The sequence below is a fragment of the Miscanthus floridulus genome, chromosome 1, assembly GCF_019320115.1.
Source record: "Miscanthus floridulus cultivar M001 chromosome 1, ASM1932011v1, whole genome shotgun sequence".
NCBI classification, from domain to species: domain Eukaryota; kingdom Viridiplantae; phylum Streptophyta; class Magnoliopsida; order Poales; family Poaceae; genus Miscanthus; species Miscanthus floridulus.
Window position 1 is genome coordinate 75640310 of NC_089580.1, and position 27759 is coordinate 75668068.

At 48.4% G+C, this 27759-nt stretch overlaps 1 protein-coding gene across 1 annotated transcript; it reads right to left on the bottom strand.

Annotated features, from left to right (window-relative positions):
• Window positions 1–21714: 21714 nt before the first annotated feature.
• Window positions 21715–27486, bottom strand: LOC136458889 (uncharacterized). Its single transcript, XM_066458801.1, has 2 exons — window positions 27158–27486; window positions 21715–22120 (listed from the first exon to the last, which is right to left on the bottom strand). The coding sequence occupies exons 1-2, from the start codon at window positions 27484–27486 to the stop codon at window positions 21715–21717; spliced, it is 735 nt and encodes a 244-aa protein (XP_066314898.1).
• Between the last annotated feature and the right edge of the window lie 273 nt (window positions 27487–27759).

The following is a 27759-nucleotide window of genomic DNA, read 5'->3' on the forward strand; positions in this document are numbered from 1 at the left end:
ACTCTACTTATCAACTTACTCTAGGGCTACAAAATTTACAGCAAGTACCTAATAATCTAGTGAGCCTACTATAAAATTTTCATATCTATAGCTATCACCAATTTTCCACAAATATTCCCACAAATATTTATCTACATAATACTAAGCTGTTTAGTTTGAATTTATGAACCTACCATCATCATAGCTAACTATAATCTAATTGTACTAACAAGTAGATGGTAATTTTGCGAATCTAACAAAATCAGTTTCACTATTTTTGGACAACTACACAATTTACTACAATTTTTTAAAATTATGTTCAAAATTATATTGAATAAACCTTCAATAATTCGCTAAAATAGGAAAACCGAATCCCTTCTTGCACGGCCCTTTTCCAAATGGCTCAGCCCACCCCCGAACGCTCAACAGTCTAGTGCAGCCCAGCCCGCAATGCCCGCTGTCACCCGCGCAGTGCACCAGCGCGGCCCAGCGTGCCTGTGGCCCACGGAAGGAAAACCCACGTGGGAGCTACATTAAGCTAAAGAGCCCTCAGGTTCCAAACAAATGGAACCACAGTCCATGCCACAATTCTCTTCTCTCACTGACTCTAGCATTTAACCCCCTGGTTTGCTTCAAATTTACAACGTGATGTCCTTGGCCGGACTTAACAGAGACCGTGACCCTCCTGGCCTAACGCCAGCGAGCACGTACCTCCATGGCCCTAATTCATACCACCATGACACTCCCCAACCCAAGCGCATCCGGTAAAGGTACTAAACAGCCTGGTTGGTGCCGCATAGAGGCAAGGCCACGCACCACGGCGGTGTTTGGCCGCGGTGGTGCCGATGCCGGTGAATAAACCTTACCTAACGCCTCCACCACTACTCCTTAACCATCTATGGACTGCGTTAAACTATGTAGAAGTCCTAATTGAGCCGCTACTACATCCAAGTGCATCTACCATGGAAACGACATCTACCCACGTCCGCCGGGGAAGGCCACGTGTGTCGGCGAACCTTGTCCCTAATTGAGTCAACCAGCTACACTAGGAGTAAGAGGGCCTCACCAGACACATGACAGATGGACTGGGCGAAGGCATGAGGCTCGGCAAGATGGTTGGCCATGAAAATGGGGTGACTCAGGTTCCCAACGAGCATGGCGACGACGTCTCCGGTGACCCGCGGCTCCACGAGCATGATCACCAAGTCAACCATTACACAAGGCACAACCTAATTGAAACGGCGAAGCACCACACGACGCCCTGGCCGTGCGGCCATTCTAGTGGCCATGGCGGACCACCACGAGGGGAACGCCCCACCTCACCTCACTGTAGGCCGAACGAACATCGGGACGACTTCACTCGAAAGCTAACTACCCGAGCTCATAGTGTGCACAGTTAATTAGAAAATGGTGGTGTGTGAGGCCAATTGAAGGGCGAGCCTACAGACTTATGGCGGCTGGTGACGACAAAATTTCAAATGGGCGCCCTCCCTTGTTCCACCACCATAGTGGCCGGTTAGGCACGATGTCGTCCTTCCACTCGACCACCACACGTGCACGATACAAAGAAAAGGGCTAGCGCATCAGTTAGGCTTTGGCATGGCTCGGCCGGCCGACGACCACCAAGGCGACATGACGAGCACTCCTGGCATGGCCTCGCACGCAAGCATGAGAGCGTAGCAAGCAGGACGAGGCCACACGCACGCACAGCCGATGTCAATGGAAGCAGTAAATGGATGGCTGTAACACCTCGGGTGTTTTAAATACTAAAACCTGCCATGTCATCATATGCATTGTACATCATTTCGTATTAGTGAAAATTTTGATGTGCATTCACTAAAACAAGTTTACCTTTCTGTTATATGTGTTGACTTGTATGACTTGAATTGAGTTAAAAATTCTTTGTATTGAATTGAATTTCCGAAAACCCTGATTTTCAGTATTTAAATCCTACCCTAAAAACCAAATTCAAAATCTAAGCACATTTTGGGGTTGAGCCTAAAAGCAAAAGTGTAGAGCTTGTCGAGTTGTACAAAGTTGGTTTTTGGAGTTTTCAAAGTTGTTTTATAAAATTTGAAGTAAATTAAAAAGGCGTAATTCTTAAAATGTCCCCTTTTTGAATTCAAATTTGCATTTCAAAATGTAGACCGAATTAGGGGGTGGTTATAAAAGCAAAGTTTTAGAACTTTGAATTTTGAACAACTTTTATTTTTGGAGATTTTTGAGTTGTTACATAAATTTGGGAGTAATGTGGAATTCAAATCGAGTGGCAATTCTGTAATTATGGCAAACAGTGCCATCAGACAGCTGTCACTGCCGGCGGCCTATCTTCGGCATTCCAGGTGCGCCCATGGCCTTCTCCGGCTTCACGCTGGCATGAGCAGGCTGCTGCGTGTCGTCCCCTTGCGTCTTTGCCGCCCTATAAAGCCCAGGCGTCGTCGCCGTTCTTCTTTTCTCCTCCCCTGCTTTTTCCAGTTGCCACCGCCATCGCTCCGTTGAGCTTTCGCCGTTGACCTAGCGCCGTTGCCGTCTCGGCAAAGCCTGTCCCAGCTTTGCCTATTCCTTGCGCACCCAGCCAACCAGCCTTGGCCGCTTGATTTTGCCAAGGAACGCTGCTAGCCGCCTTTCTTCCTCGCGGCCGGCAGAATCTCCGTCGAGCGAGCACCGTCGTGGCCAGCGCTCAACGGTGAGCCTCTGACCTTGTGAAGCCTTGTTTCAGCTTTGCCACGATGCTGTGGTGCTTCGTGCCCAGTTGATTGACAATTTTGTCCACCGCAGTCGCTGGGACATCGCCGTCATCGTTGCTTGCTCCGTCGTGGTTGCTGTGAACGTCGACCAGCGCCTCTGTTGATCATCCGGCTCGGCCTTTGACTCCAATGCGTTCAGGGTGAGCTCCTAGTGCTTCCTAGGCCATTTGTTTAAGCTCTACCGGTCTCATGTTGCCGGCATAGCGCAGCCGCGCCGTCTGGCCGCCATGGCCGGTGTCGTGCTCGGTCCTAGCCATGGTTGGTCTCGTCTGTGCCACCAATCGAACGGGTCATGTTGGTGTCTTCGCCGTCGCCGTTGATCTCACCGGCGGCGAGAAATCACCGGTCAAAGCCGCTGTCGCTGTAGTCAGCACGGGAGGTCGGGGATGACAGGTGGGGTCAAGGTGTCAGTGACTCAGTGTTGAAAATGGATTTTTCTATTTTTGCAGATTTGAATGAATAGTGATAGTTTTTGTTATTTTTGTATAGAATTAATTAGAGCTCCAAAAATTATGAAAATTTTGTGTGACCTCTCTGTGATGTATATTATTTAGAAAAAATATGAAATGTTGTTTTTCAGTGCTTTTTGAATGTGATAAAAATTGCTCAATTAATTAATAAATGGGTTTCCATGATTTTTCTAGGCTTAATTAATTATCCAAAAATTATGAAAATTGCTTTGCCACTTAGTTATCATGTGATGAACCTTTACAAAAATTTTGAGCTCAATTGGAACAAGTTGATTTATTTCATAATTTTTAATTAAAGAATTAATTCATAAAAGCAAATAGTAACCTTTAATGAAATTTTGGATTAAGTGATAACCTTGGGTCATTAGTTGGTAATGATCCTTGGCAATTGAAATAAGTGTTATGAAAAAGGTTAATTTAGTTTTGACTTGTAACTGTACCACGAAGGAAAGTTGTATTCAAGTTTTTAACTTTCGCATCCATCATCAAGCATCATGTTTTATATCTCGCATCATGTTAAACATGGCATTGTCACTACGTGTAGTGAACGAAGGTGAGCACGTGGTACTTAATCAAGTTGTGGAGGAGGTTAATCCGTCTATTGAGGTCAGATCTGATATCTGTGGGATGACTCTAGAACCTGACTTTTCCATCAACCAAGGCAAGCCCCGGATGCATTTAAACCTACCTTGTGTTTTACAAATATTTATCGCTTTTGCTTTTATATACTGCATTAAGTGATTAGGAGTGAGTGAAAACCTAATTGGTGCATTACCAACCTTATTTTTCCATATCTTCCTTGTTACCAGTTTTACTTCGTAAATGCCTAGTTATGCTTAGCCATGCTTAGACAGATAAAAGTCGAGTGATTACCTGTCACCTGCGAGTTTTAAATGGATACTTGGTTACGCATGTGGAATAATAAATCTAGACCGGGCGGACTCGGTGTGTCAGAGCCACAAGACATGGAGGTCTTGTGAGCGGGTTCTTTCCGCCTGTGTCGATTAAGAACCGTCCGTTGTTGAACTGTGTGAGATGAGACTTTGTAGTACTAACCACATACTCCGGTAAGCCTTAACTTGGCGATTCTATTATGAGAATGGCTACTCACACACTAGGAGTGGAGAGATGGCGGGAATAGCGTGTACCCATGTGGCAATGGGCTGGATTGGTGGAGTACTGTATTCTCAGGTGGCGTGGACCCGTTCTTGTTTTAGGGGACCTAAGGGTAGGTTGGTATATGTAGGTCGGGGACCTGCATATGTCGTGTGGTCTGGAATCCCCAGCTGGGTTTTAATCGGTTCGAATCGTCGTTGCTCCTCGATTATGGAGACTCAACTCTCTGTTCATCATCGTAGTTTAATAACTGGAACTTGAGTAAGGATTGAGAAAGTGTTGGATATGAAGTTTCATGGTCTCATCACGGATCATGTCAGCTTTGTATATGATCTTTTGAAGATAAAAATGTTGATATAATGAATCTTGTTAGAGAGCTTTTACGTAAAAAGAACTTTGACTATTGCTAAAGCCATACCTTGAATCCCTGAGCCTGCATTCCTGAGTCTTCTCAGTTTTTATTCTGGTTAAGTCTTGTTGAGTACTTTTGTACTCAGGGTTCGTTAACCCTTGTTGTAGGTGAGCCTCATGAGTAGGTCTGTTTTGGATCGTGCTGCTTGACTGTTGTTCAGGTCGATGATGATAAGTGAATGTATGATCCTTGGGCAGGATACTTATATTGTGTGTTTGTATTATGTTACTAATGCCACTCCACTACTACTATGGTTTGTAATAATTATCGAACTTTGTTTGTAAGGTTTGAAACAACTGGTTTGCAAACTAAGTTATTGTAAGACTTCCACTAATTTACTCTGATATAGATATTTGAATAAATGTTGTAATACTGCAATGACTCTGTAATGGGATCCTGCTCAGAAATCATGGATGATTCGGGGTTCCTCAAGGACACCCGACCATCTTCTTATGTTACCAGGAACATATGCATAGTCATCAGAGGTTGTTGGATAGTGACAAGTGCATGTGGGTCCTATAATTTAGGAGGTTCTACCACAGAATGGTATTAGAGCGATCGTTACAAAGTCTTTATTGTATTGTTTTGCAAAAACTTCAAAATGATTTGGGACAAATATATATAACTTGTTGATTTGGTCCAAATTGCTTCTGACTTATCTTATTTCATTCTCACCATTCCTTATTTGATTAAAAAGGCTTTGTGTGGTGGAGTAGTAATCTTATTATGCCCTATATAATAACAACTGTTGTTTATGTGCTTTATAAGCTTTGATGTTTTTGTTCGTAAGAACGATTCATGCATCATGATTAATCCACTTGTTACTTACTTTCCCTCTTAGTCTGGAGTTAAGTAGTGAATCTAGGTTAAATAGTGTAATTCATCTTGGCTGCTATTAAGACTTGTGTTAGATTGTCTTATTTGGATTAATCTTGCTTCCTATAGTATGGCTCGTACCAAGGTAACGCCCCGTAAGTCCATTGGACCCAAAGGAGTTCCTCATCACTAGCTTGCCCCTAGGAATGACGGTGCTAGCAGTAGCAGCTCTAGGCCTGATCCCCAAGCAGAGATACATAGGCTTACAGTAGAGTTAGCATAGGCTACTAGAGATAGGGCTGCGGATACTATCCATGTGGGCGAGTTACGGAATAAATTGAGGTGTCTCACCACCGCGCACAAGAACTGCGAATGTATGTTAGTTCGTATGGTGGAAGGAAGGAATGGGGCTTGGCATAGGGAAGATGTAGCTAGAGCTAGAGCGCATGAGCTAGAATTTTATGTAGAAGATTTAGAAGAATATTCTACCAATCTGCATGAAGAAGTCCATAGGTTGAGCAATCTTCTAGATCCAAATCATGAACCTCAAGCAGATGGAATGGACCCTGGTGTCATCATTGCTGATAATGATGAACTTGAAGAGGAAGAAGAAGAAGATCTAGAAGAATTAGTGATGGTCGATGAAAGTGATAATGAAGGCGGAAATATTTCCGGAATGGATACTGATCCCAAAGTTTGAGGTGATCGAGGAGAAGAGTAGAGTTATAAAATAGTGAGATCTAGTTAAGTTAAGTAGTCTTGTTTAGGTGCGGGCTTATGCTTAAATAAGTGAACCAATGTAATGCGTTGTAGTAATCTCTTTTATCATTTAATAAAGGCTTGTGAGTAAAGTTTGGTTTGTTATGAACAGATGCATCGTACGCGGGGTTCGCATATTCCTGGTACTTCACAAGATGAAAACGGTATTCCTGATCCACCACCAGTTCCACCAAATCTGGCTGATGCTATCACCGCCCTTGTCAATGTGACTGTTGAAAATGCTCGATTGCTTCAAGAGATAGCTCAGAGTAATCAGAATATGGTGCAAGGAAACCGTGGTCGCAATCATAACAGGCAGGAGGCTACATATGTCGATTTTACAGATACAAGACCACCAGTGTTCACCAAGGCTGATGAACCACTGGAGGCTGATGATTGGCTTTGGACCATGGAGCAGAAATTTAATCTTATTCCATGCATGGAGATGTAGAAACCTGTGTTTGCTGCCTAGCAACTTAGAGGTGCAGCAGGTGCTTGGTGGGCAAACCTAGTGGCTATGCAACCAGCTGGCATTGCAATAAGTTGGGCTGAGTTCCGTACTGCCTTCTGAGCCCATTATATTCTAGAAGGAGTGATGACCATGAAGCTAGATGAGTTCCTTGCTTTGAAGCAAGGGGATCAAATGGTTATGCAGTATGTGGGAAAATCATCTGTCATAGTATGCATCCAAACATGTCAACACAGATGCTAAGAAAAAGAAATGGTTTATGCAAGGTCTGAATACCAAACTACAAACAATGATGACTACCTGTACCAATGTTACTTATCATGAGGCAGTAAATATTGCAATTGCTTCTAAGGAAACATATCGGCAGCATAAGGGGATCAAGAAGAAAAAGAGTGTGCCATCTAGATCTTTTGGTGGAAATCAAGAGGCAAAAGATAATCTATCATCGAGTCAATCATTATCGTCCTCCTTATCGCCCGCCATAGTTCCAAGCCAGGCAACAACCAAATGTCCATCCTGCCACGACTTACCAGAATCCACAATAGACAAATGCTCCTGGTGTCCGTGCTCCAACGTCCCAGGGTCATAGTTATCCATGTTACAATTGTGGAAGGTTCGGTCATTTCTCTAGGGAATGTCCGTATCCCAAACAGTATAATTCAAATTCTCAGAAGGCTCCTGCCAATCAACAACAGGGTCAAGCACAGAACAAGAACAACAATCAGAATGCTCAGAAGGGCAAGGATGAAAGGAAGATAGGACGATTTTTCTATATTCAAGCTGGGGAAATTCCGGAAGGGGAGCCAGTGATGATGGGTATGTTTTCTGTCACCGATCATCCTGCTGTTATGCTTTTTGATTCTGGTGCATCTCATTCATTCATCAATAGAACCTTTGTCGTAAAGCATGAAATTCCAATTGGGGAAACAAAGGAAAATTTCTTTATACAGTCGCCCGGGGGATGTCTGTGTACTAAAGAAATGGTATACCAGGTACCCATAAACCTGGGTGGGCATATTTTCCCACTACCATGATTATTCTCAAGGATCAGGATATAGATGTGATCTTGGAAATGAATTGGATGTATCAGCATAAGGCTGTTATAGATGCTTTGAATAGGACATTAAGGGTGAGTTTGCCTGATAGTAATTCTCAGCTTCTTATCCAACTTCCAACCTTAAGGAGATCAGTGGAAAGAGTTTGTGCAACTTCTATCAAGGAGATTAGAGATATCCTGGTAGTTTGTGAATTCCCTGATGTTTTTCCTAAGGATTTACCCGGTCTACCACCTGATAGGGATGTTCAGTTTAGCATAGAGTTAAAACCTAGAACAGCTCCGATCTCTCGAAGAGCTTATAGGATGCCTCCCAAGGAATTAGCCGAGTTGAAGACTCAGTTGCAAGAGTTGATTAATAAAGGATTTATCCAACCTAGTTCATCACCTTGGGGATGTCCTGTAATTTTTGTGAAAAAGAAAGATGGGACCCTGAGGTTGTGTGTTGACTATCGTCCGTTGAATGAAGTAACCATTAAGAATAAGTATCCCTTACCTCGGATAGACTTGCTTTTTGATCAACTAGCTAGAGCCAAAGTTTTCTCCAAGATTGATTTGAGGTCAGGCTATCACCAAATTAAGATTAAGCCTGAAGATATTCCCAAAATGGCGTTTACCACAAGATATGGATTATATGAATACCTGGTAATGTCTTTTGATTTGACAAATGCTCCAGCTCATTTCATGTATCTGATTAATTCCGTATTCATGCCTAAGTTAGACAAGTTTGTAGTGGTCTTCATTGATGATATCTTAGTATATTCTAAGAACAAGAAAGAACATGCGGAACACCTCAGAATTGTTCTGACCCGCTTGAGAGAATATCAGCTTTATGCCAAGTTTAGTAAGTGTGACTTATGGCTTAAGGAAGTATAGTTTCTTGGACATGTCTTGTCAGCTGAAGGAGTTGCTGTTGATCCAAGCAAAGTTAAGGATGTGCTTGATTGGAAACCACCAACCACTGTTCATCAGGTTCGGAGTTTTCTAGGAATGGCGGGGTATTACTGTCATTTTATTCTAGATTTCTCTAGAGTATCCAAGTCCATCACTGGGTTGTTGAAGAACAAAGCCAAGTTTGTCTGGTCATCTGGTTGTGAAGAAGCTTTCCAGACTTTAAAGAGACTGCTTACCACTGCACCAGTATTAGCACAACCAGATATCGAGAAGTCGTTTGACGTTTATTGTGATGCTTCTGGTATTGGTATTAGATGTGTATTGATGCAAGAAGGCCGAGTCATTGCCTATGCTTCCAGACAACTCAAGCAACATGAAAAACATTACCCAACTCATGATTTGGAGCTAGCAGCAGTTGTCCATGCTCTAAAGATTTGGCGACATTACCTGCTTGGTAATACGTGCCATATTTATATAGACCACAAGAGTTTAAAGTATATCTTTACTCAGTCAGAATTGAACATGCGACAAAGAAGATGGTTAGAATTGATTAAAGATTATGACTTGGAGGTACATTACCATCCTGGTAAAGCAAATGTGGTTGCAGATGCCCTCAGTCGAAAGAGTCATTGCAATTGTCTGGCAGTAAAAACAATGGATTTGACTTTATGCTAAGAGATGGAAAAGTTGAGTATGGAGGTAATTCAACAAGGTAGTTTGACCAATATAACTGTTGAAGCCACTATTCGAGACCAGATTATTGCTGCTTAGAAAGAAAACAAGGGTATAGCCCATATCAAAGAAAGAATTAGGAATGGGAAAGCGGAATGCTTCAAAGTAGATGATGAAGGTGTGTTATGGTTCAAGAATCGCTTAGTGGTACCAAAGGTTCCTGAGTTGCAATAGTCAATTCTTGAAGAGGCACATACTACTAGGTTATCTATTCATCTGGGAAGTAATAAGATGTACCATGACTTGAAACAGAGGTTTTGGTGGACCAAAATGAAGATAGAAATTGCCCGGTATATAGCAAAGTGTGATACTTGTCAAAAGGTGAAAGCTATACATTTGAGGTATGCTGGAGAGTTACAACCATTACCTATTCTAGCTTGGAAGTGGGAGGATATTAGTATGGACTTTATCGTTGGTCTACCCAAGACATCTAAAGGTTTTGATTCAATATGGGTCATTGTAGATCGACTAACGAAGTCAGCACATTTTCTTCCAGTCCAAAGTACATATCCCACTATCTGATATGCCAAGATGTATTTAGCTAGAATTGTGAGTTTACATGGGGTACCAAAGACCATAGTGTCAGATAGGGGTACACAGTTTGTCTTTAGCTTTTGGAAACAATTGCATGCTTCGTTGGGTACCAAACTCCTGTATAGTACAGCTTATCATCCACAAACTGATGGTCAGACTGAAAGAGTAAATCAAGTACTTAAAGATATGTTAAGATGTTGTGTTCTTAACTATTCCAATAAGTGGGATGAATGTTTGTCTTTGGCTGAGTTCTCATACAATAATAGTTATCAAGAGAGCATTAGAATGGCTCCGTTTGAAGCACTTTATGGTCATAGATGCAGAACATCGCTGAGTTGGTCTGAACCCAGGGAAAGAAGGTTCTTTGGAGTTGACCTTGTGAAAGAAACATAAGACAAGGTTAGGCAAATACAAAGTAATTTGAAGATAGCTCAGTCCCGACAAAAGAGTTATGCAGATAAATGACGTAGACCATTGGTGTTTAACAAGGGAGATTTTGTATATCTGAAGGTATCACCAATGAAGGGAGTTACTCATTTTGGTGTTAAAGGCAAGTTGGCACCTCATTATATTGGACCATTTCAAATTTTAGAGAGGTATGGAAAAGTGGCATATCGCTTGAAATTACCAGAACATCTCTCAGCTGTACATGATGTGTTCCATGTTTCTCAATTGAAGAAGTGTCTCCGAGTGCCCGAGTAGAATGTTGAGGTTGAAGGAGTGGAACTTGAACCTGATTTGACCTATTCTGAATATCCTATCCGAGTTCTGGATCAGAAAGATCATGTCACTCGAAGGAGGACAATCAAGTTCTACAAGATATAATGGAATCAACATTCCGAAGAAGAAGCTACTTGGGAATTCAAAGATTACTTGTTAGAAAAATTTCTAGAGTTTCTTGCGTCAATCTAGAATAATGTTAGTTATGCTAACCATGTTTGTAAAGGAACCTTAGCTATTCTATGGACAAGTCTTGGAATGTTGTTGTTTGACACATTTCCTTTTCCATTACTTTCCCTATGACTTTGAATCTCGGGACAAGATTTCTTTTAGGGGGAAGGATTGTAACACCTCGGGTGTTTTAAATACTAAAACCTGCCATGTCATCATATGCATTGTACATCATTTCATATTAGTGAAAATTTTGATGTGCATTCACTAAAACAAGTTTACCTTTATGTTATATGTGTTGACTTATATGACTTGAATTGAGTTAAAAATTCTTTGTATTGAATTGAATTTCTGAAAACCCTGATTTTCAGTATTTAAATCCTACCCTAAAAACCAAATTCAAAATCTAAGCACATTTTGGGGTTGAGCCTAAAAGCAAAAGTGTAGATCTTGTCGAGTTGTACAAAGTTGGTTTTTGGAGTTTTCAAAGTTGTTTTATAAAATTTGAAGTAAATTGAAAAGGCGTAATTCTTTAAATGTCCCCTTTTTGAATTCAAATTTGCATTTCAAAATGTAGACTGAATTAGGGGGTGGTTATAAAAGTAAAGTTTTAGAACTTTGAATTTTAAATAACTTTTATTTTTAGAGATTTTTGAGTTGTTACATAAATTTGGGAGTAATGTGGAATTCAAATCAAGTGGCAATTCTGTAATTATGGCAAACAGTGCCATCGGGCAGCTGTCACCGCCGGCGGCCTTTCTTCGGCGTTCCAGGCGCGCCCATGGCCTTCTCTGGCTTCGCACTAGCACGAGCAGGCTGCTGCGTGTCATCCCCTTGCGTCTTTGCCGCCCTATAAAGCCCAGGCATCGTCGCCGTTCTTCTTTTCTCCTTGTCGGGTACCATAAAAAGGGGTCCCCTAAGCGAAAACCGGAAAAATCACTTAAACCCTATCAAAATCAAAGCCAACAGACAACCATTGGCTAACCCCCGGCCTTGTCCGAGGCCACCAACTCTCTGCCTCGCTTGAGGCCTTGCACGAAAGGCCTCGGATGGCCTGACGATTCTCCGCCTCGATCGAGGCCTCGCACGAAAGGCCTCGGACGAGTAACCAATTCTCCATCTCGCTCGAGGCCTCGCACGTAAGGCCTCGGATGAGTTGCCGATTCTCCGCCTTGCTCAAGGCTGGCTCGGCAACAACCTCATCGCCTCCACCTTGGCCGATCTGCCTGACAGAACATCACGTCCAATTAACGCGACCAACCACTCCCGCGATGTCAGCCGGACGACGGCTCGACACAACGGAGTGACCAACAAAATGGGAGTCGCATCAACACCATGCCATCTGGGACAGGATAGGACAGGGGTTACCGGCCGCTATGCCCGGCACTATGCCCACGACTGATGCCCATGCTGCACTGTGCTGCCTAACCCCAACTGCTCCGAGGACAGCGTGGCGTGGGAAGTCAAGTTCGGGTCCCTGTAGCCTCGAAATCAGTGTACAGGACCAACTGCTCCCTCTGGCCTCGGCAATCCACTTCAGGGCCTCGGCAGCCTCGGGGTTCACGCCCGCTAAGCCCCCACAATGGCTCGGCCTCAGCACCAACTGAGCCTCGGCTCTTTACACTGTCAACACACAGCGACCGACACATCGTCCGCCATACCCCGCGTCAAGCTAACACTGGAGCCGCCATGTCGCACATGATCGGGCGTGACCAGCGCGTCGCCCAAGTGCATCAAGGACAAGACCACTCCGTCAACCATGTCGCCACAGTGACAAGCTACAGGGCTCAGACATGTCGCCTCTATTCGCACGATGCTACATAGCAACCCCATGTATTACCCCTGTCCCCCTTTCAACTATAAAAGGGAGAGACCGGGGCTGTTTCAGGAGGGGGAGAGAGACAAATGAGATGGGCACACAGACCCATGATGCTCACACGCACTCAGGCATAGATGAACTCATGAGATATATGAACACATATAGCACTCTGTAACTCACTCTCCCTAGCTGCCTGAGATCAACATCTCAAGAAATTCACATCGCTCCACACAGAGACCTGGGACTAGCTCCCTCTCTCGCCCTGCTTGTAAACCCCTACTATGAGCACCTCGGTTCAAGGAATACAAGATCGATCTCTCAGACTGGACGTAGGGCACCTATTGCCTAAACTAGTATAAACCTTGTGTCTCTTTGCATCACCATCCGGGATCAGGGGCACGTAGTACATTTTTACTAGTTGGTTGAGGGCTCGCCGGTCCAAAACACTGACAGTTGGTGCGCCAAGTAGGGGAACTACTGTGTGTCATCTTCGTCATCCCGATAAGTTCTAGATGGCAGACCCCATGCAACCACCGCGTCTCGGCACGATAATCTAGTTTGGGAGCCTAGAGTTCATGTCTCTAGGACATGAGTATGACATGGTACTCCTCTCACCCAGAGTCCTAGTGACCGTCGATGACGTCACGCCCTAGCAGCCTAGGCGTAGGCGGTGCCTAGGCCGCCGCTCTCATCATGCTCGCTAGGCACGGCACTGGCGGGACCACCCTGACACCGCGCAAGCTCAGGGTGATGTGCCACGCTCCACCGGTATCCCATGCCCAGCTGTTGGCACAAGTTCCCTGGTTGTGGACCTGTCTAGCCTGAGCCTAGACAAGGGAAAGATGTCGGTGGCATGCAGCGATGCCTCGTCATCAAGCTCTGCCCCGCCACCTCCTGAGGAGTCAACTTCGGTGGAGCAAAGCCTGGCGATGGCACCATCCCTGTACCCCTTCGGGTTGAGAAATGCCGCTGCCACCTATGCTTCCGCCTACGCTTCCGCTCACGTGGAACCCTTAGGACACCACAATTGCTTCGCCCTCGACTTTGACACCATGACTTCGACCCACACCCACGCTGACTCCTTGGAGGAGGATGAGGCGTGGGCTGGAGCGGACTTCTCTGGACTTCACGACCCTAAAGCCATGCGTCGCTTCCTAGCCACGAGCGACTACTGCTTCGACTACTTCGACTCTGACGACGAAGGCACTTACGACCCCACTCGTGAGTGCTTCCATGTCGGACTCAGGATGTCGAGCATAGGCGATGTGGACGAAGGGGCGGGTTATCGCTCCCCGCCCCCCGAGAGGGTGGGTGGCGCTGCACCCCCACGCATCGAGCCCCGAGCAGCGCAGAACGAGAACCTTGCCCCCGAGCAACTTCGACGTCCAGACTTGGAGCAGCTCCGTGAGCTTCAGGCCAAGGTCGAACAAGACCGGCTCCTTCTGTAGCAGCTCCGAGACACTCTCGAGCAAGAACAGCGGGGTCGCAGCGAGGGCAGAGCAGCCTGGCGGAGGGCTCGCGATGTCCACCGCTGCATCAACAACGACAAGGGGGGGACGAGCAACCCCCTATCTTCAATCACGCTAGCCAGAACGTCACGGCCGTGGTGATGCTTCTTCGAATGATGCCCGAGCCCTCTACCACAATGGGGCGGTGGGTCCACGATAAGCTCCAGGACCTCCTCGAGACCGCCGCGGTGCAACAGGCGAGAGCGCCCCCTCGCAATGGCATGGGGGTGCTTTGGAACTACCCGTGACATCGCTTCGGCGGGATAGAGAGGCCTCGGTTCGTCCTGAGCCTGCTCGGGCGCCAACAGCCAATAGGGCCCCCTCGGTGCACGATCGCCTTGGTGCCCAACGCGAGGCGCAAGGCGACCATGATGTGGTCAACAGGCGACGGTGCCATGACAATGAGGGGCCCGCCCAGGGCTACCATCCGCACCAAGGTGGCCGCTACGACAGTGGGGAGGACCGCAACCCTTCTCCTAAGTCGCCTGGCCCTCGAGTCTTTAGCAGAGCTATCCGCGCGGCTCATTTCCTAGCCCGGTTTTGGCAACCGGCCAACCTCACAAAGTACAGCAGCGAGACCAACCCCAAACTTTGGTTGGCCGATTACCGCCTGGCCTGTCAGCTAGGCGGCACGGACGATGACCTGCTCATCACCCGCAACCTCCTATTGTTCCTGTCAGACTCGGCGTGAGCCTGGCTCAAACACCTCCCTCCCTTGTAGATCCACGACTAGCGCGACTTGGTCAGGGTCTTCATTGGGAATTTCCAGGGCACATACGTGTGCCCCGGGAACTCCTAGGACCTTAAAAGTTATCGCCAGAAGCCGAGCGAGTCTCTTTGAGACTTCATCCAATGCTTTTCCAAGCAATGCACCGAGTTGCCAAGCGTTGGCGACTCAGAAATCATCCAGGCTTTCCTCTCCGGCACCTCCTGCCGAGACCTGGTCTGAGAGTTAGGCCGAAACATACCGACCTTGGCTGCCGCGCTCCTCGACGTCGCCACCAACTTCACCTCGGGCGAAGAGGTTGTCGGAGCCATCTTCCCCGATAATGAAGCCAAGGGGAAGTGGAGGGATGAGGCCCTGAGGCCTCGGCCCCCTACCTCCCCAAGAAAAAGAAAAAGGATCGTCAGAGGAAGCAGGAGGTCCTCGAGGCCAGCCTGGTCACGGCCGCAGAACGCAAGAATCCCTGAGGCCCCAGGCTCTTCGACGACATACTGAAGAAGCCCTGCCCTTACCACCAGGGCCTAGTGAAACATGCCCTTGATGAGTGCACCATGCTCCAACGTTACTACGCCAAGCTCGGGCTCCCCAACGATGATGCCAAGAAGAGGGGCGCCGACGACAAGGACGACGATAAGGACGACGGGTTCCCCGAGGTGCACAATGCCTTCATGATCTTCGGCGGGCCTTCAGCATGCCTCACGGTGTGCCAGCAGAAGAGGGAGCGCCGGGAGGTCTTCTCAGTGAAAGTGACCGCTCTCCGGTACCTCAACTGGTCTCGAGAGGCGATCACCTTTGATCGGGATGACCACCCCGATTATGTCCTGAACCCCGGGCAGTACCCACTTGTCGTTGACCCCATCATCGACAATAGTCGGCTCACTAAGGTGTTGATGGACGGAGGCAGTGGCCTCAACATCCTCTATGCCAACACCCTAGAGCTCCTAGAGCTCGACCAGTCGTAGCTCTGGGGTGATGCCGCGCCTTTCCACAGCATCGTGCTGGGGAAACACACGTGACCCCTCGGGCGCATCGACTTGCCCATTTGCTTTGGTACTCCCTCCAACTACTACAAGGAGGTCCTCACCTTCAAGGTGGTTGGGTTCAAGGGGACCTACCACGCCATCCTGGGATGGCCATGCTATGCCAAGTTCATGGCGGTCCCCAACTACACCTACCTCAAGCTCAAGATACCGGGTCCCAACGGCGTTATCATGGTCGAGTCCATGTACGAGCATGCATACGACTGTGACGTCGAATGCATCGAGTACACCGAGGCTCTTGTGGAAGCCGAGACCCTCATTGTCAACCTCAATCGACTTTCAAGCCCACGGAAGCCATCAAACTCGTCCCGGTCGACCCCATCGGCTCCAACGACCGGGCGCTGAGGATCAGCGCCACCCTCAACAGCAAATACAAAGTCGTGCTCATCGACTTTCTATGCACGAGTGCTGATATGTTCGCGTGGAGTCCCTCGGACATGCTGGGCATATCGAGGGGAGCAGCGCCTGCGCCGATTCGATGAGGAAAAGCGCAGGGCCATCCGCGAGAAAGTACAGAAGCTTTTGGTGGCCGGGTTCATCAAGGAAGTATCCCATCTGGAGTGGTTAGCTAATCCTAGATTAGTTAAGAAGAAAAATGGGAAGTGGAGGATGTGTGTAGACTACACCGGTCTGAATAAGGCTTGTCTAAAAGTCCCTTTCCCATTACCTCAAATCGACCAAATCGTTGACTCCACTATGGGATGCGAAACCCTATCCTTCCTTGATGCGTATTCCGGTTATCATCAAATCAAGATGAAAGAGTCTGACCAGCTCGCGACTTCTTTCATCGCACCATTCAGCATGTACTGCTATGTGACTATGTCGTTCGGCCTTAGAAACATAGGGGTCACATACCAGCGGTGCATGACCCAAGTCTTTGGTGAACACATCGGGCGGACCATCGAGGCCTACGTGGATGACATCGTGGTCAAGTCCAGGAAGGCAAGCAATCTCATCGATGACCTAGAAATAGCCTTCAGATGCCTCAGAGAGAAGGGCATCAACCTCAACCCCGAGAAGTGTGTCTTCGGGGTCCCCCGAGGCATGCTCTTGGGGTTCATAGTCTCGGAACGCGGCATCGAGGCCAACCCAGAGAAGGTCTCGGCAGTGACCGACATGGGACCAATCGAAGACCTCAAGGGAGTACAGAGGGTCATGGGATGCCTTGCGGCCCTGAGCCGCTTCATCTCGCGCCTTGGCAAAAAAGGCTTGCCTCTGTACCACCTCTTGAGGAAATCCCAATGCTTTTCTTGGACTCCCGAGGCCGAAGAAGCCCTCGTCAAGCTCAAGGCACTGCTCACCAATCCTCCCATCCTGATATCGTCGGCCAAAGGCGAAGCCCTCTTACTCTACGTCGCCACAACGACCCAAGTGGTCAGCGCGGCCATGGTAGTCGAGAGGCAGGAAGAGGGGCATGCCCTACCCATCCAATGACCTATTTACTTCATCAGCGAAGTGCTCTCCAAGACTAAGACACGCTACTCCCACATCCAGAAACTGATCTATGCCATAGTCTTGGCTCGATGCAAGCTGCGTCACTACTTCGAGTCCCACCCGGTGACCGTGGTGTCATCTTTCCCCCTAGGAGAGATAATCCATAACTGGGAGGCCTCAGGTAGGATAGCCAAGTGGGCCGTCGAACTCATGGGGGAAGCCCTGTCTTTTGCGCCTCAGAAAGCAATCAAATCTCAGGTCTTGGCCGATTTCGTGGCTGAGTGGACTGACACCCAACTGCCACCTGCTCAAGTCCAAGAGGAATGCTGGACTACTTCGATGGGTCCCTAATGAAGACCGAGGTAGGCGCGGGTCTGCTCTTCATCTCACCCCTCGGAGTGCACATGTGCTACATGATTCGGCTCCACTTCGCCGCCTCCAACAATGCAGCCGAGTATGAAGCCCTCGTCAATGGCTTGCAGATCGCCATCAAACTTGGAGTACAGCGCCTCGATGTGCGGGGCGATTCGTAGCTCATTGTCGATCAAGTGATGAAGGAGTCGAACTGCCATGACCCTAAAATGGAGGCGTACTGCAAGCTAGTACGTTGCCTTGAAGACAAGTTCGACGGTCTCGAACTCAACCACATCGCGCGAAAATTCAATGAGGCCGCGGACGAACTGGCAAAGATGGCGTCGGCACGGGCCCCGGTCCCCCCGAACGTCTTCGCTAGAGACCTCCACAAGCCTTCCATTGATTACGCCTCAGCAGCAGAAGAGGGCCCACAGATCGAGCCTATCACAGGGCTCAAGCCCCCCTCGGTCGCCGAGACCCCTGTGGTTGAGACCGAGGTTATGGAAGTCAACGCGGAACCTCCCGAGGGCAACCAGGGCACGGACTAGCGGGTCCCGTTCCTTGATTGCCTTGTTCAAGGAGAGCTCCCTGCAGACAGGACCAAAGCCCGATGGCTTGCACAATGAGCCAAGACTTACATCCTCAGCAACGGCGAGTTGTACAGGCAAAGCCCATCTGACGTCCTTCAATGATGCATCACCACCGAGGTAGGTCAAGCCCTACTTTGGGACTTGCACTCGGGAGCCTATGGGTACCAAGCATCACCTCAGACGCTTGTCAGAAATGCCTTCTGCCAAGGGTTCTACTAGCCAACGACTGTTGTTGACGCCACCAAGCTCGTATGCTCCTATGAGGGATGCCAGTACTATGCACGGTAGACGCATCTCCCAGCCCAAGCCCTCCAGACCATCCCCATTACGTGGCCATTCACTGTATGGGGACTTGACGTGGTTGGGCCTCTGTAGAAGGCCCTGGGGGGCTACACCCATCTACTGGTAGCAATCGATAAGTTCTCCAAGTGGGTCGAGGCTTGTCCGATTAGTCGAATCAAATCTGAGCAAGCGGTGCTGTTCTTCACTGATATCATCCACAGGTTTGGGGTTCCGAACACCATCATCACTGACAATGGGACGCAGTTCACCAGCCACAAGTTCCTAACGTTCTGCGATGACCACCACATCCGTGTGGCCTGGTTGGCCATAGGACATTCTAGGATGAACGACCAAGTAGAACGTGCCAACGGCATGATCCTACAGGGCCTCAAGCCAAGAATTTACAATCGGTTAAAGAAATTTGGCAAAAAATGGCTTGCCGAACTCCCATCGGTCATCTAGAGCCTGAGGAACACTCCGAGCTGAGCCACGGGGTTCACACCGTTCTTCCTGGTCTATGGAGCCAAGGCTATCCTCCCCACTGACGTGGAGTATGGTTCCCTAAGGCTACAGGCCTACAACGAGCAAAGTAACCGCACCGCCTGCGAAGACGCCCTCGACCAACTGGAGGAAGCCCGAGACGTTGCGCTACTACATTTGGCCAAGCACCAGCAAGCCCTACAACGCTATCAAGCCCAACGCGTTCGAAGCCGAGACCTAAAGGTGGGTGACCTGGTGCTGAGGCTGAGGCTGAGCAACAAGGGCTGCCACAAGCTGACCCCGCCATGGGAAGGACCGTACATCGTCGCCCAAGTGCTAAAGCCCAGGACCTACAAGCTAGCCAACGAGAAGGGTGAAATCCTCACCAACGCTTGGAACATAGAATAGCTATGTCGCTTTTACCCTTAAATTTCTAAGCATTGTATACATTGTTTCTCGAAATACAATTAAGAAGTGTTCTTTAGTTGTTCTAATCTTTCGAGAAACCCCTTGAGCCCATCATGGGCCTCGGCATTACGATAACACCATAAGGGAGACTCAGCTCTGCCTCTGCAGAGGTGCCCACTGTGGGGCTCGAATAGGACATGGCTCTGCCTGTATAGAACCGAGCCTCCCTCAGGGGCTAGATGGGGGGACTCCCCCCTAAGTCTCACGCACCATTTTTAGTCATTTTTTGACTAAATTTCTACGCCAAACTCTCTAGCATGCTCTAACAAATCAATTGTAAAAAACCTAAGGACCGAAAGACTGTCCCAAGGCCAAAAGGCTGACCGAGTCGCGACACGGCCTACGCCTCTGGGCTACAGCACTCCCTCACCACCTTTTGCCCGAGGGGCAGCTTAGGCTCCGAGGAAGTTTTTTGCAAGAGATATGTTCAGAGACGAGACAGAGGGCAGAGGCTCAAAAATATAATAAAAAATGATTAAGAAGCATAGACGCATGAGTACTTTAAAAAGGCCTCGATGGCCACCAGCGTTGTGATACGGTAACGTAATGCCTAATCTATTTACATGGCCTCTTGGGCCCAGGTCAAGGTTCAGGGTCTCCAGCATCGGCGGACAGCGTGGGAGGGACCACCTCCTCTTTGAACAGCTTGGCCAGCACAGTGCCGGGGCCCTCAGCCACCTCCATCAGCTTCGTGACCTCCTCATCGGCCTCCTCATCATCCTTGGCCATGACATAGCCATCGCTGACGGCCTCGAGGTTGACACCGACGTAGTGCGAGGCGACGATGGCTAGGGCACGCTTGACGCCCATGTGCAGCGCCCCTCGGAGTCACTCGCGCACTTGGCCACTAAACACGATCAAGCAGCTCTTAAGGGAGCTGCCCGACTAGACCCCCTCAACCTCTAGGGCCTCACAGGCGGTATGGGCGGCGCTCCGCAGCGTGTTGTGCCCCTCGATCTTAGCCTTGAGCACCACCTGCACTGCGACGGAAGCCTCAGCTACTCAGGAAGCCTCCTTCTCCAACACTGAGCCAAGACAAGCAGGATGGGGTTAGGCGCAAAAGAAGATAAGCCAAACCGGGGCAAAGGAGTACAGGACTCACCCTCGGCTTTCTCTTTCCAGCGCTGGGCCTCGACCCGAGAGGCCTCGACCTTCTCCTTCTAGCCCTGGACCTCGACCCGAGAAGCCTTGGCCGCCTTGGAAGCCTCTTTCTCTAGCTCTGCATCACACCAGGGAGTTAGGGGTCGAACACAAGAAAAACAAATAAAACAAGGGGAACAGGACTCACCCTTGACCTTTCCCTTCTAGACCACAGCCTCGGTCTAGGAGGCCTCGGCCACCTTGAGGGCCTCTGCCAGGGTGCCTTTCGTCAGCAGGTGTGCACCCTGCTCTACCCCCAGCTGCCCAGCGAGGGCCTTGGTAGAGGTCATCGCTTCTTCAGCCCAGGACCTGAAGGTGTCCCGATCGCCGGCCACACGGGTCAGCTCCTCCTCCAGCTCCTTGACCCACGCTGCCAAAGGGGTGACCTGCTCCTGAGCCATGGCCACCTCGGCCTTCATATCGGCACAGCGAAGGCGGAGGTCCTCCACCTCCACGCTCTGTGCTGACAGAAGCTCGTTGGCGTCGGCAAGCAAGCCCTTCTACCGCTGGAGCTGGTCCCAAACATCCCTCTCCCGTCGGAGGAACAAAGACTTCCCGAGGGACTGGGTCTCGAGCTCCTAGATAGGCAGAACAGGGGTCATGCACTGCGAAAAAACTCAGAAAAGACAACTCCGCATGAGAAAAGAAGACGCGTACCTAGGCAACGCTAGGCAGATCATCAGCCACGACGGACAGTGTTGTTCGCAGCGACCGCTCCACCAGCTGGTGGTATTGCTCGAAGGTGTCCCGGCGCCCCCCTGCGGCTGCGTCCTCAAGGGCGAACAGAGGCTTCCCCTCAGGGTCATCTTGGCTCCACCACAAGACACGCGGGTGATCCCACCCGTGAGGCTCGGGTTGTACCCGCACGAGGGCCAAGCTTCCCTCGCCAGAGGTCGGAGCAGGCTGCTCCATGGTGCTAGCCACCTCGGCATCCGCCGCCACCTTCTCCCAGGAAGTATCGTCGGAGGAGATCAAATGGACCTCCACTTCCTAGGCGCTCTCCTACGATGGCGGTGGGCCTTGGACCGGGGGCACTATTGAAGCTTGCCCCGCCTCCGTCTCCACTTCCTGGGCCGCCGGCTTCACCGTGCTCATGCCGGCCTCTGCCACCCTGGCCTCGATGATCCTGGGCACCCCAGCCTCTGTCGCCTCAGCCTCGGAGGCCCGGGGGGCCTCAGCCTCGGTGGCCTCGGCGACTAAAGGCGCCTTGGCCCTAGCCGACTCACGGGCCTCGGCCTCGCGGGGCATAGGCGCCTCCTCCTCTGCTTGCTCCATGGCCGCCTCGGCCGCCTCTCCTTGGGCATTTGGCTCCTTTGGGTCGGCCCTGGCCGAGGCCACACCACGCTGTATGGTGGTTTGTGCCTCCGTCACCTGTAACACCCCTGGTGTTTGCCTTACATTGGTGCATCTGCATTGCATCACATAAGCACATTCATATCATTACCACATGTGCATCATTCTATGTTTCCATGTTGCAACACGGTGTTCTTTACTGCTCATGTATGTTTGTACCTTCTGTGGTGTCTGTGTGTTATGCCTAGTACCCTAGAGGGGTTGTACATGTCCCATGTACTAGGGTCCAGTGTTTCAACGGATTGTTTCGCTTGTTTCGAGTTAACATTCCATGTGTTGCAAATGCATGTTTAAATTGATTTGAGAAGCTAGAGCAATTGCATCACATGCAAATGAATGTGGTGACCCACCAAAACACCCTAGCTACATTTATAATGTCATTAGGAACAATGTTCATAAAGGTCATTAGTCCAAATTAGGTTTCTAAGCCCTAGTTGACTCATGTTGACCCTAGAACTAGTTTTGTTTGACTATTTAAAAAGTGCAGCTTGGAGTGTTTGCATGGAGGAGCACCCTTAAGAAAAGTTGTAGTAAACTTGCTAAGGAACAAAAGTTGTTTTATGGTCATCTCATGAAAATGATCAGAACACCCTCAAAAGTGGCCCACATGGCAGAATTGGGGCAGTTTTAGACTTAGCAAATTTTGCTAAGTGTTAAGCTGTTTTACAGTTTCGGGGTTCATACTTTGGAACAATGTAACTCCCAATCTAGGTCGATCCAGCTCTAACTCATGTTGACAAAGTTGTAGTTCCCATGTAGCTCTACATCTTGTATTACTGAAATTGTGGCAAAGGACGAACAGATTTGGAGTTATGGATCGTTGAAAATGGAGTTTCAGTCGGAGAAACGTGGACGTTGATTCAGACGCAAGCCAGCTCGGTGGCCGACCGGCCACAGACCGGCGACGCCGCGTGGATGCGCCGTGGCGCCCGTACGTCGTCGCTGGCCCCTCCGGTCAGGGCTCAACATCCATAAGGACCGCCCCGACGCCCTCAGTTCGCTGCCCTCTCCAATCTCTCCCTCTCCCTTCCCCTTCCCTCTCCTGCTTCCAGGAGACGGCACCATGCCGCCGCCATGAACGCCGTGCTGCCAGACTCCCTCCTCTATGCCGCCAAGCGAAGCTCTGCCGCCAGCGCTGCTGCCCCTCGGCCTCCCCATGCCCAGCTCCACGCTCGTGCCGTACAACGCCACTACCGTGTCGCCTCGCCGCTGCCATAGCCGGCCGCCGCCGAGGCATGTCGCCCATGCACGTGGCTGGACCTTCCTAGGACAATGCCGGCCAAGCCGAGGCCACCGACGAGTGCGCGCGGGCCTCCCGGTGCTCCGCCGCCGCTCCACCATCGCCGACGAGCCCCCTACGACCGTCACCGACGAGCCACAGTGCCTCCTCTGCTTCCTAATCCCGTCAGGGACTGTTTACTAGAATTCGACGAAAGTCAGGGGCCTAACTGCAATGTCATTGACTCAAGTGAATAGTGCTTCCGAGGACCTATTTGTTGTAAATCGGGTAAAACTTTGAAACTTCATAGTAAATCATAGGAAATTCGTAAAATAGCAAATGAGGACTTTTTGGAATCCTTGTGAAATTCTCTATGTACTAGATCAATAATATTACATGTTTTAGTTTAAAGTTTTAGCTGTAAAAATGGATTTGTGCAGTCAGGGTTTGAATGCTAGTCTTACTTGTTTTTTTTATAACTGCAGTTGATGTGCTCAAATAAATGTGAAATTTTTGTCGAGTGCTACTAAGGTGATTGTTGTTGTCTGGTAAAAATTTCATGAGTTTAGGATTTATAGTTTAAGAGTTATAAAAATAACAAATGCCCTGTTTTGATTTGCTCCTATTCTGAACAGTTCTGCATGTTTGAATTAATTGGCTCAGTTAAGTTATGAATCATGATTTGATGACAATACATGAGTTTTAGTACTTTTCTTAAGCTTTCCAAAAAGTTAAATATCATGATTTTTGGCTAAGTAGATCTTGAGTTATACTTGCTTAAATCTCTGTGGCTGTTTCTGCCCAAACCCAGACAGGGTTTCCTTGTTCTCACTGTGGGGCCTTCTTACTAGTAGAATTAGCTTTAGGTGTTTACAACAAAGTTGTTTAGAATTTGCTAATATTTCTAAAAAGTCTAGAACCACATTTATTGGACATGTATAACTCCATTTATAGCTGTTTAAAGTGGCATGTCAGTTTCTGTCTATGTTTTGGACAGAGATGCAATTATTGGATTAGTTGACCCTTCTAACTGTAGAATCATCTTAATATGAGAATAAGAAAGTTGTAGGTAACTTCCTAAGCTTTTCAAAAAGTTATGGTTCATGTTTGTTGGAGGTCTAGAACTCCAGTTATGCTTCTCTGATGATGCTATCCATTTTCTATACCACTGCTGTTGGGTTGGATTTGCAGTTTTGCTTGTGCAATTATTTTTCGTGGTGTAAATAATGTTTGCTATGGTTGTAGTGAATACAAAAGTTGTAGAAAATTTCATAATATTGCTTGTGTTCAAATTGTAAGACCATAGGCCTGATAGTTTAGGAGTTACATGACTTTTAAGTCTTCTAGCAAGTTTTGATTTTATTCTGAGCAGATCTGAAAGATGCTAGTGTTTGATCTAGTTAGGATTTGAATGAGCTTTTGGTGATAATAACAAAGTTGTAGATAATTCATGTATCTAGATTCTGTTAAAATTTGGTGGTATTTGGCCAAGTAGTTTGTGAGTTATGCCTGTTTAAATTTGGGTTACAGAATTGATTACTCTCTGTCTTGTTTAGACCAGTTTCTGTAAATGGGTATATTTGACTTAGTTAACTTGAGAATCATGCTAAGACGATTAAATATGAATTGTAGATAATTTCATAATCTTTCCATAATGTCTTCTTGCAAGTCATTTGGATTTGTGTAACTCTAGTTATAGCTAAATCTTGTAGCTGTTGTTTGCATGTCCAGAAATTGATAGATTCCAATTATAGTTGTTTGCTTGTATATTGCTAAGTGTGGCTCATACCTTTGATGATGGTTGAGTTAGGGTACCTGAGATCTTGGGAAACTTGTGTCATGCTTGGTGTTGTCATCTTCTTTGCTATCGTGGCATGATAAATTGTGCGATATTTATAGTAAGCAATGCGAAGTGCTTGTGCATGTTAACGTAACCTTGTGCTTGTCTTACTTACTGCCTGCGATGCATTGTCTATTGCACTTCCATGTATTCATACACATGCATCTTGCATCTCATTTAGGTACGCTAGATGAACCACATGAAGGATGTGATGTGGAGTCAAAACCGAAGACGGTGTTTGGTGGATCTATCCCGAAGATGGAAGGACTAAGCAAGTGCTAGGACCGGAGATGTCACCAAGTCGGTGCGAGCTAACTGAACTGACTTGTGTCGGATCCCAGGCAAGCCCCGGAGCATTATAAGTCTCCCAGTAATTTACAACTGTTTACTTACGTACTTATGATTGTTGCATTAGGTTATAAGAGTTGATTGAAACCACTTGGTGCATGTACATTCCTTGTCCAGATATTACACCTTTAACCGGTATAGGTCCAGGATCGAAAATATGCTTAGCCATGCTTAGACCAGTAGAAGTCGGGTGATTTCCTGTCACCTACGAGATATAGGTGGATACCGGAGCACGGTTGGTTATAATTGTTATCATGGAAAAGAACCATGGTTAATGTAAATGGAGACCGGGCGGGATGTCGATAGAAAAGCAACAAGACATGGAGGTCTTGGGTGAGGATCTATCCCCGTCTGTGTCGATCAAGGACCGTACCATTGTTGGAACTTCTGACAAGATTGAACGCATGCCTCTCACTTAGCTGGCCGGATAATTCGTTCCGACCGCGAAGCCGAGTAATTCAACTCAGGCCGGGAACCGTTCTGTTGTGCGCTCCTTCCGGGGAACGATCAGACTAAGCCCAAGGGCAGGCTTGGTCTGAGCATCCTGGCATCTGGTGTTCCAGATTGTGCGGCGTGGTATGGACCCGCGAAATGTGTACCTGAGTTGTATCAAAGGTGACCTAAGGCTATCGTGGCTGGTAGACCTGGGTTTGTGCTAGGAATAAACTCCCAGCTGGTTGAAATCGATTCGAATCGCCGTCTCTCCCGGATAGTGAGAAACTTGGCTAGCTCCAACATCGTAGTAACTGTGTTATGAAACATGATGGTTCGGATAAAATTGGAATTTCAATACCGGCTATGGTTACTATTGTATGCTCTAAAAAGATATACCACATGTTTGGCACAGGATAGTTGCTAATCTAGAGATGGATAGTTCTAATTAACTTGATGACAGAATTATAATTGTATAATTGAGTTAATCGCATTTTATGCAAAATGTTGTCAAGCTACCTCCACTTATAAAGCCTTGCATACTCCTTGGAGTCAATTTTATTTCTGGTTATGATGGGTAAGTCTAGCTGAGTACATTCGAGTACTCAGGGTTTATCCCACCATGTTGCAGGTGCAGGTTTTGACCTACTGTGGATGGTGGCTAACCACCGGTGGGCTCGGTGACTCTATATTCACTTCTCATCTACATGCTTTTGTCTGAGGATGTCACTTATGCTAGCAATGTATTTGGAACTTATATTAATGTAATCATTTGAAAGCTATCTTGTTTTCACCAATCGATTTTGAAACCCCAAACTTGTACTATTAATTGTGAACTCATTGTAATATTATTTCCGCTGCAACTCTGTGTATGTGATGTGTATTTGGTTAATCACGCGATCTTGGTTGTGATGTTGATTTACCGAGGTCCTGCGTGACACTCGGCGGACTACCGGGTTTATATAAGTGAGAGTATGCGCGTGTCAACGTGTTAAGCGGGGACAGCCATACTTGATCTCGTATAAATTGGGCGGTTCTGTCACATCACCCATTGGGCGGTGGAGCTGGCGCTCACCTTGAGCGCCTTACATGGCGCCAGGGCGGGCACTTCCACGTGATGCTTCCGACTGAAGGTACAGATTCACAAGGTCAGCATACGGCCAAGGGATGAGCGGGAGGTACTGCAACTCCACCGACAAAACACTTACCTCGAGCGGGGATGCAACCGCTTTGGCACTGCGACCCTCCTCTACAACGGCGGTGGCGGCGGCGGCGGCATGACCTCTGTATCCGCCGGTGCTGGCCGGTCCTCGCCGGACTCCGGCACCCCCTCGACCCTCTGTGGGGGCGGTTGCGTCGCCCCCACCGCCGCCCGCTCCACCTTTGCCATCGAGACTGTAGGGCGGACAGTGTGCTTCCCTAACGCCCTTGCCTCGAGCATGTCGGCCTCGGCCTCAGGGCGGACAGTCACCAACCCTGAGGCATCCCCTCCTCCTCCTCCTGGAAGCACTGGGCTGCTCACCGATGCCCCAAGCGCTGTCCCCCCGATGTCAGGGAGGTGGTCCAGGGGACCCCGCCCCATCTCGCTCTCGTCATCTCCACTCGAAGAATCCATCGACAGCGATGGCGACGAAGATGCCTCCACTGGGAGATCGTCCTGCCTCTATTGCCAGCGGTGCTTCTCCAGCTGCTCATGCTCGAGGATCTTCCTCTTGCGCTTTGCCTCCGTGGTGTCCTTCCACTTCTTCTATGCCTCAGCGTGCGCCTGGTTCACCGCTCGCCGCTCTGCGTCGTCGGGAATGGGCGGCGGGGAGGCTCGCACGTCCCTCATCCCCTGTGGGGACGGCGAACACAA

Excerpts from the sequence above, each read along its gene's own strand:
- LOC136458889 (XM_066458801.1), bottom strand. The coding sequence starts at position 27,486 with ATGGGGCGGGGTCCCCTGGACCACCTCCCTGACATCGGGGGGACAGCG. Across the intron at positions 22,121-27,157 it reads CCGCCGCCGCCACCGCCGTT|ATGCACCAATGTAAGGCAAA; the intron begins GTAGAGGAGGGT and ends GATGCAATGCAG.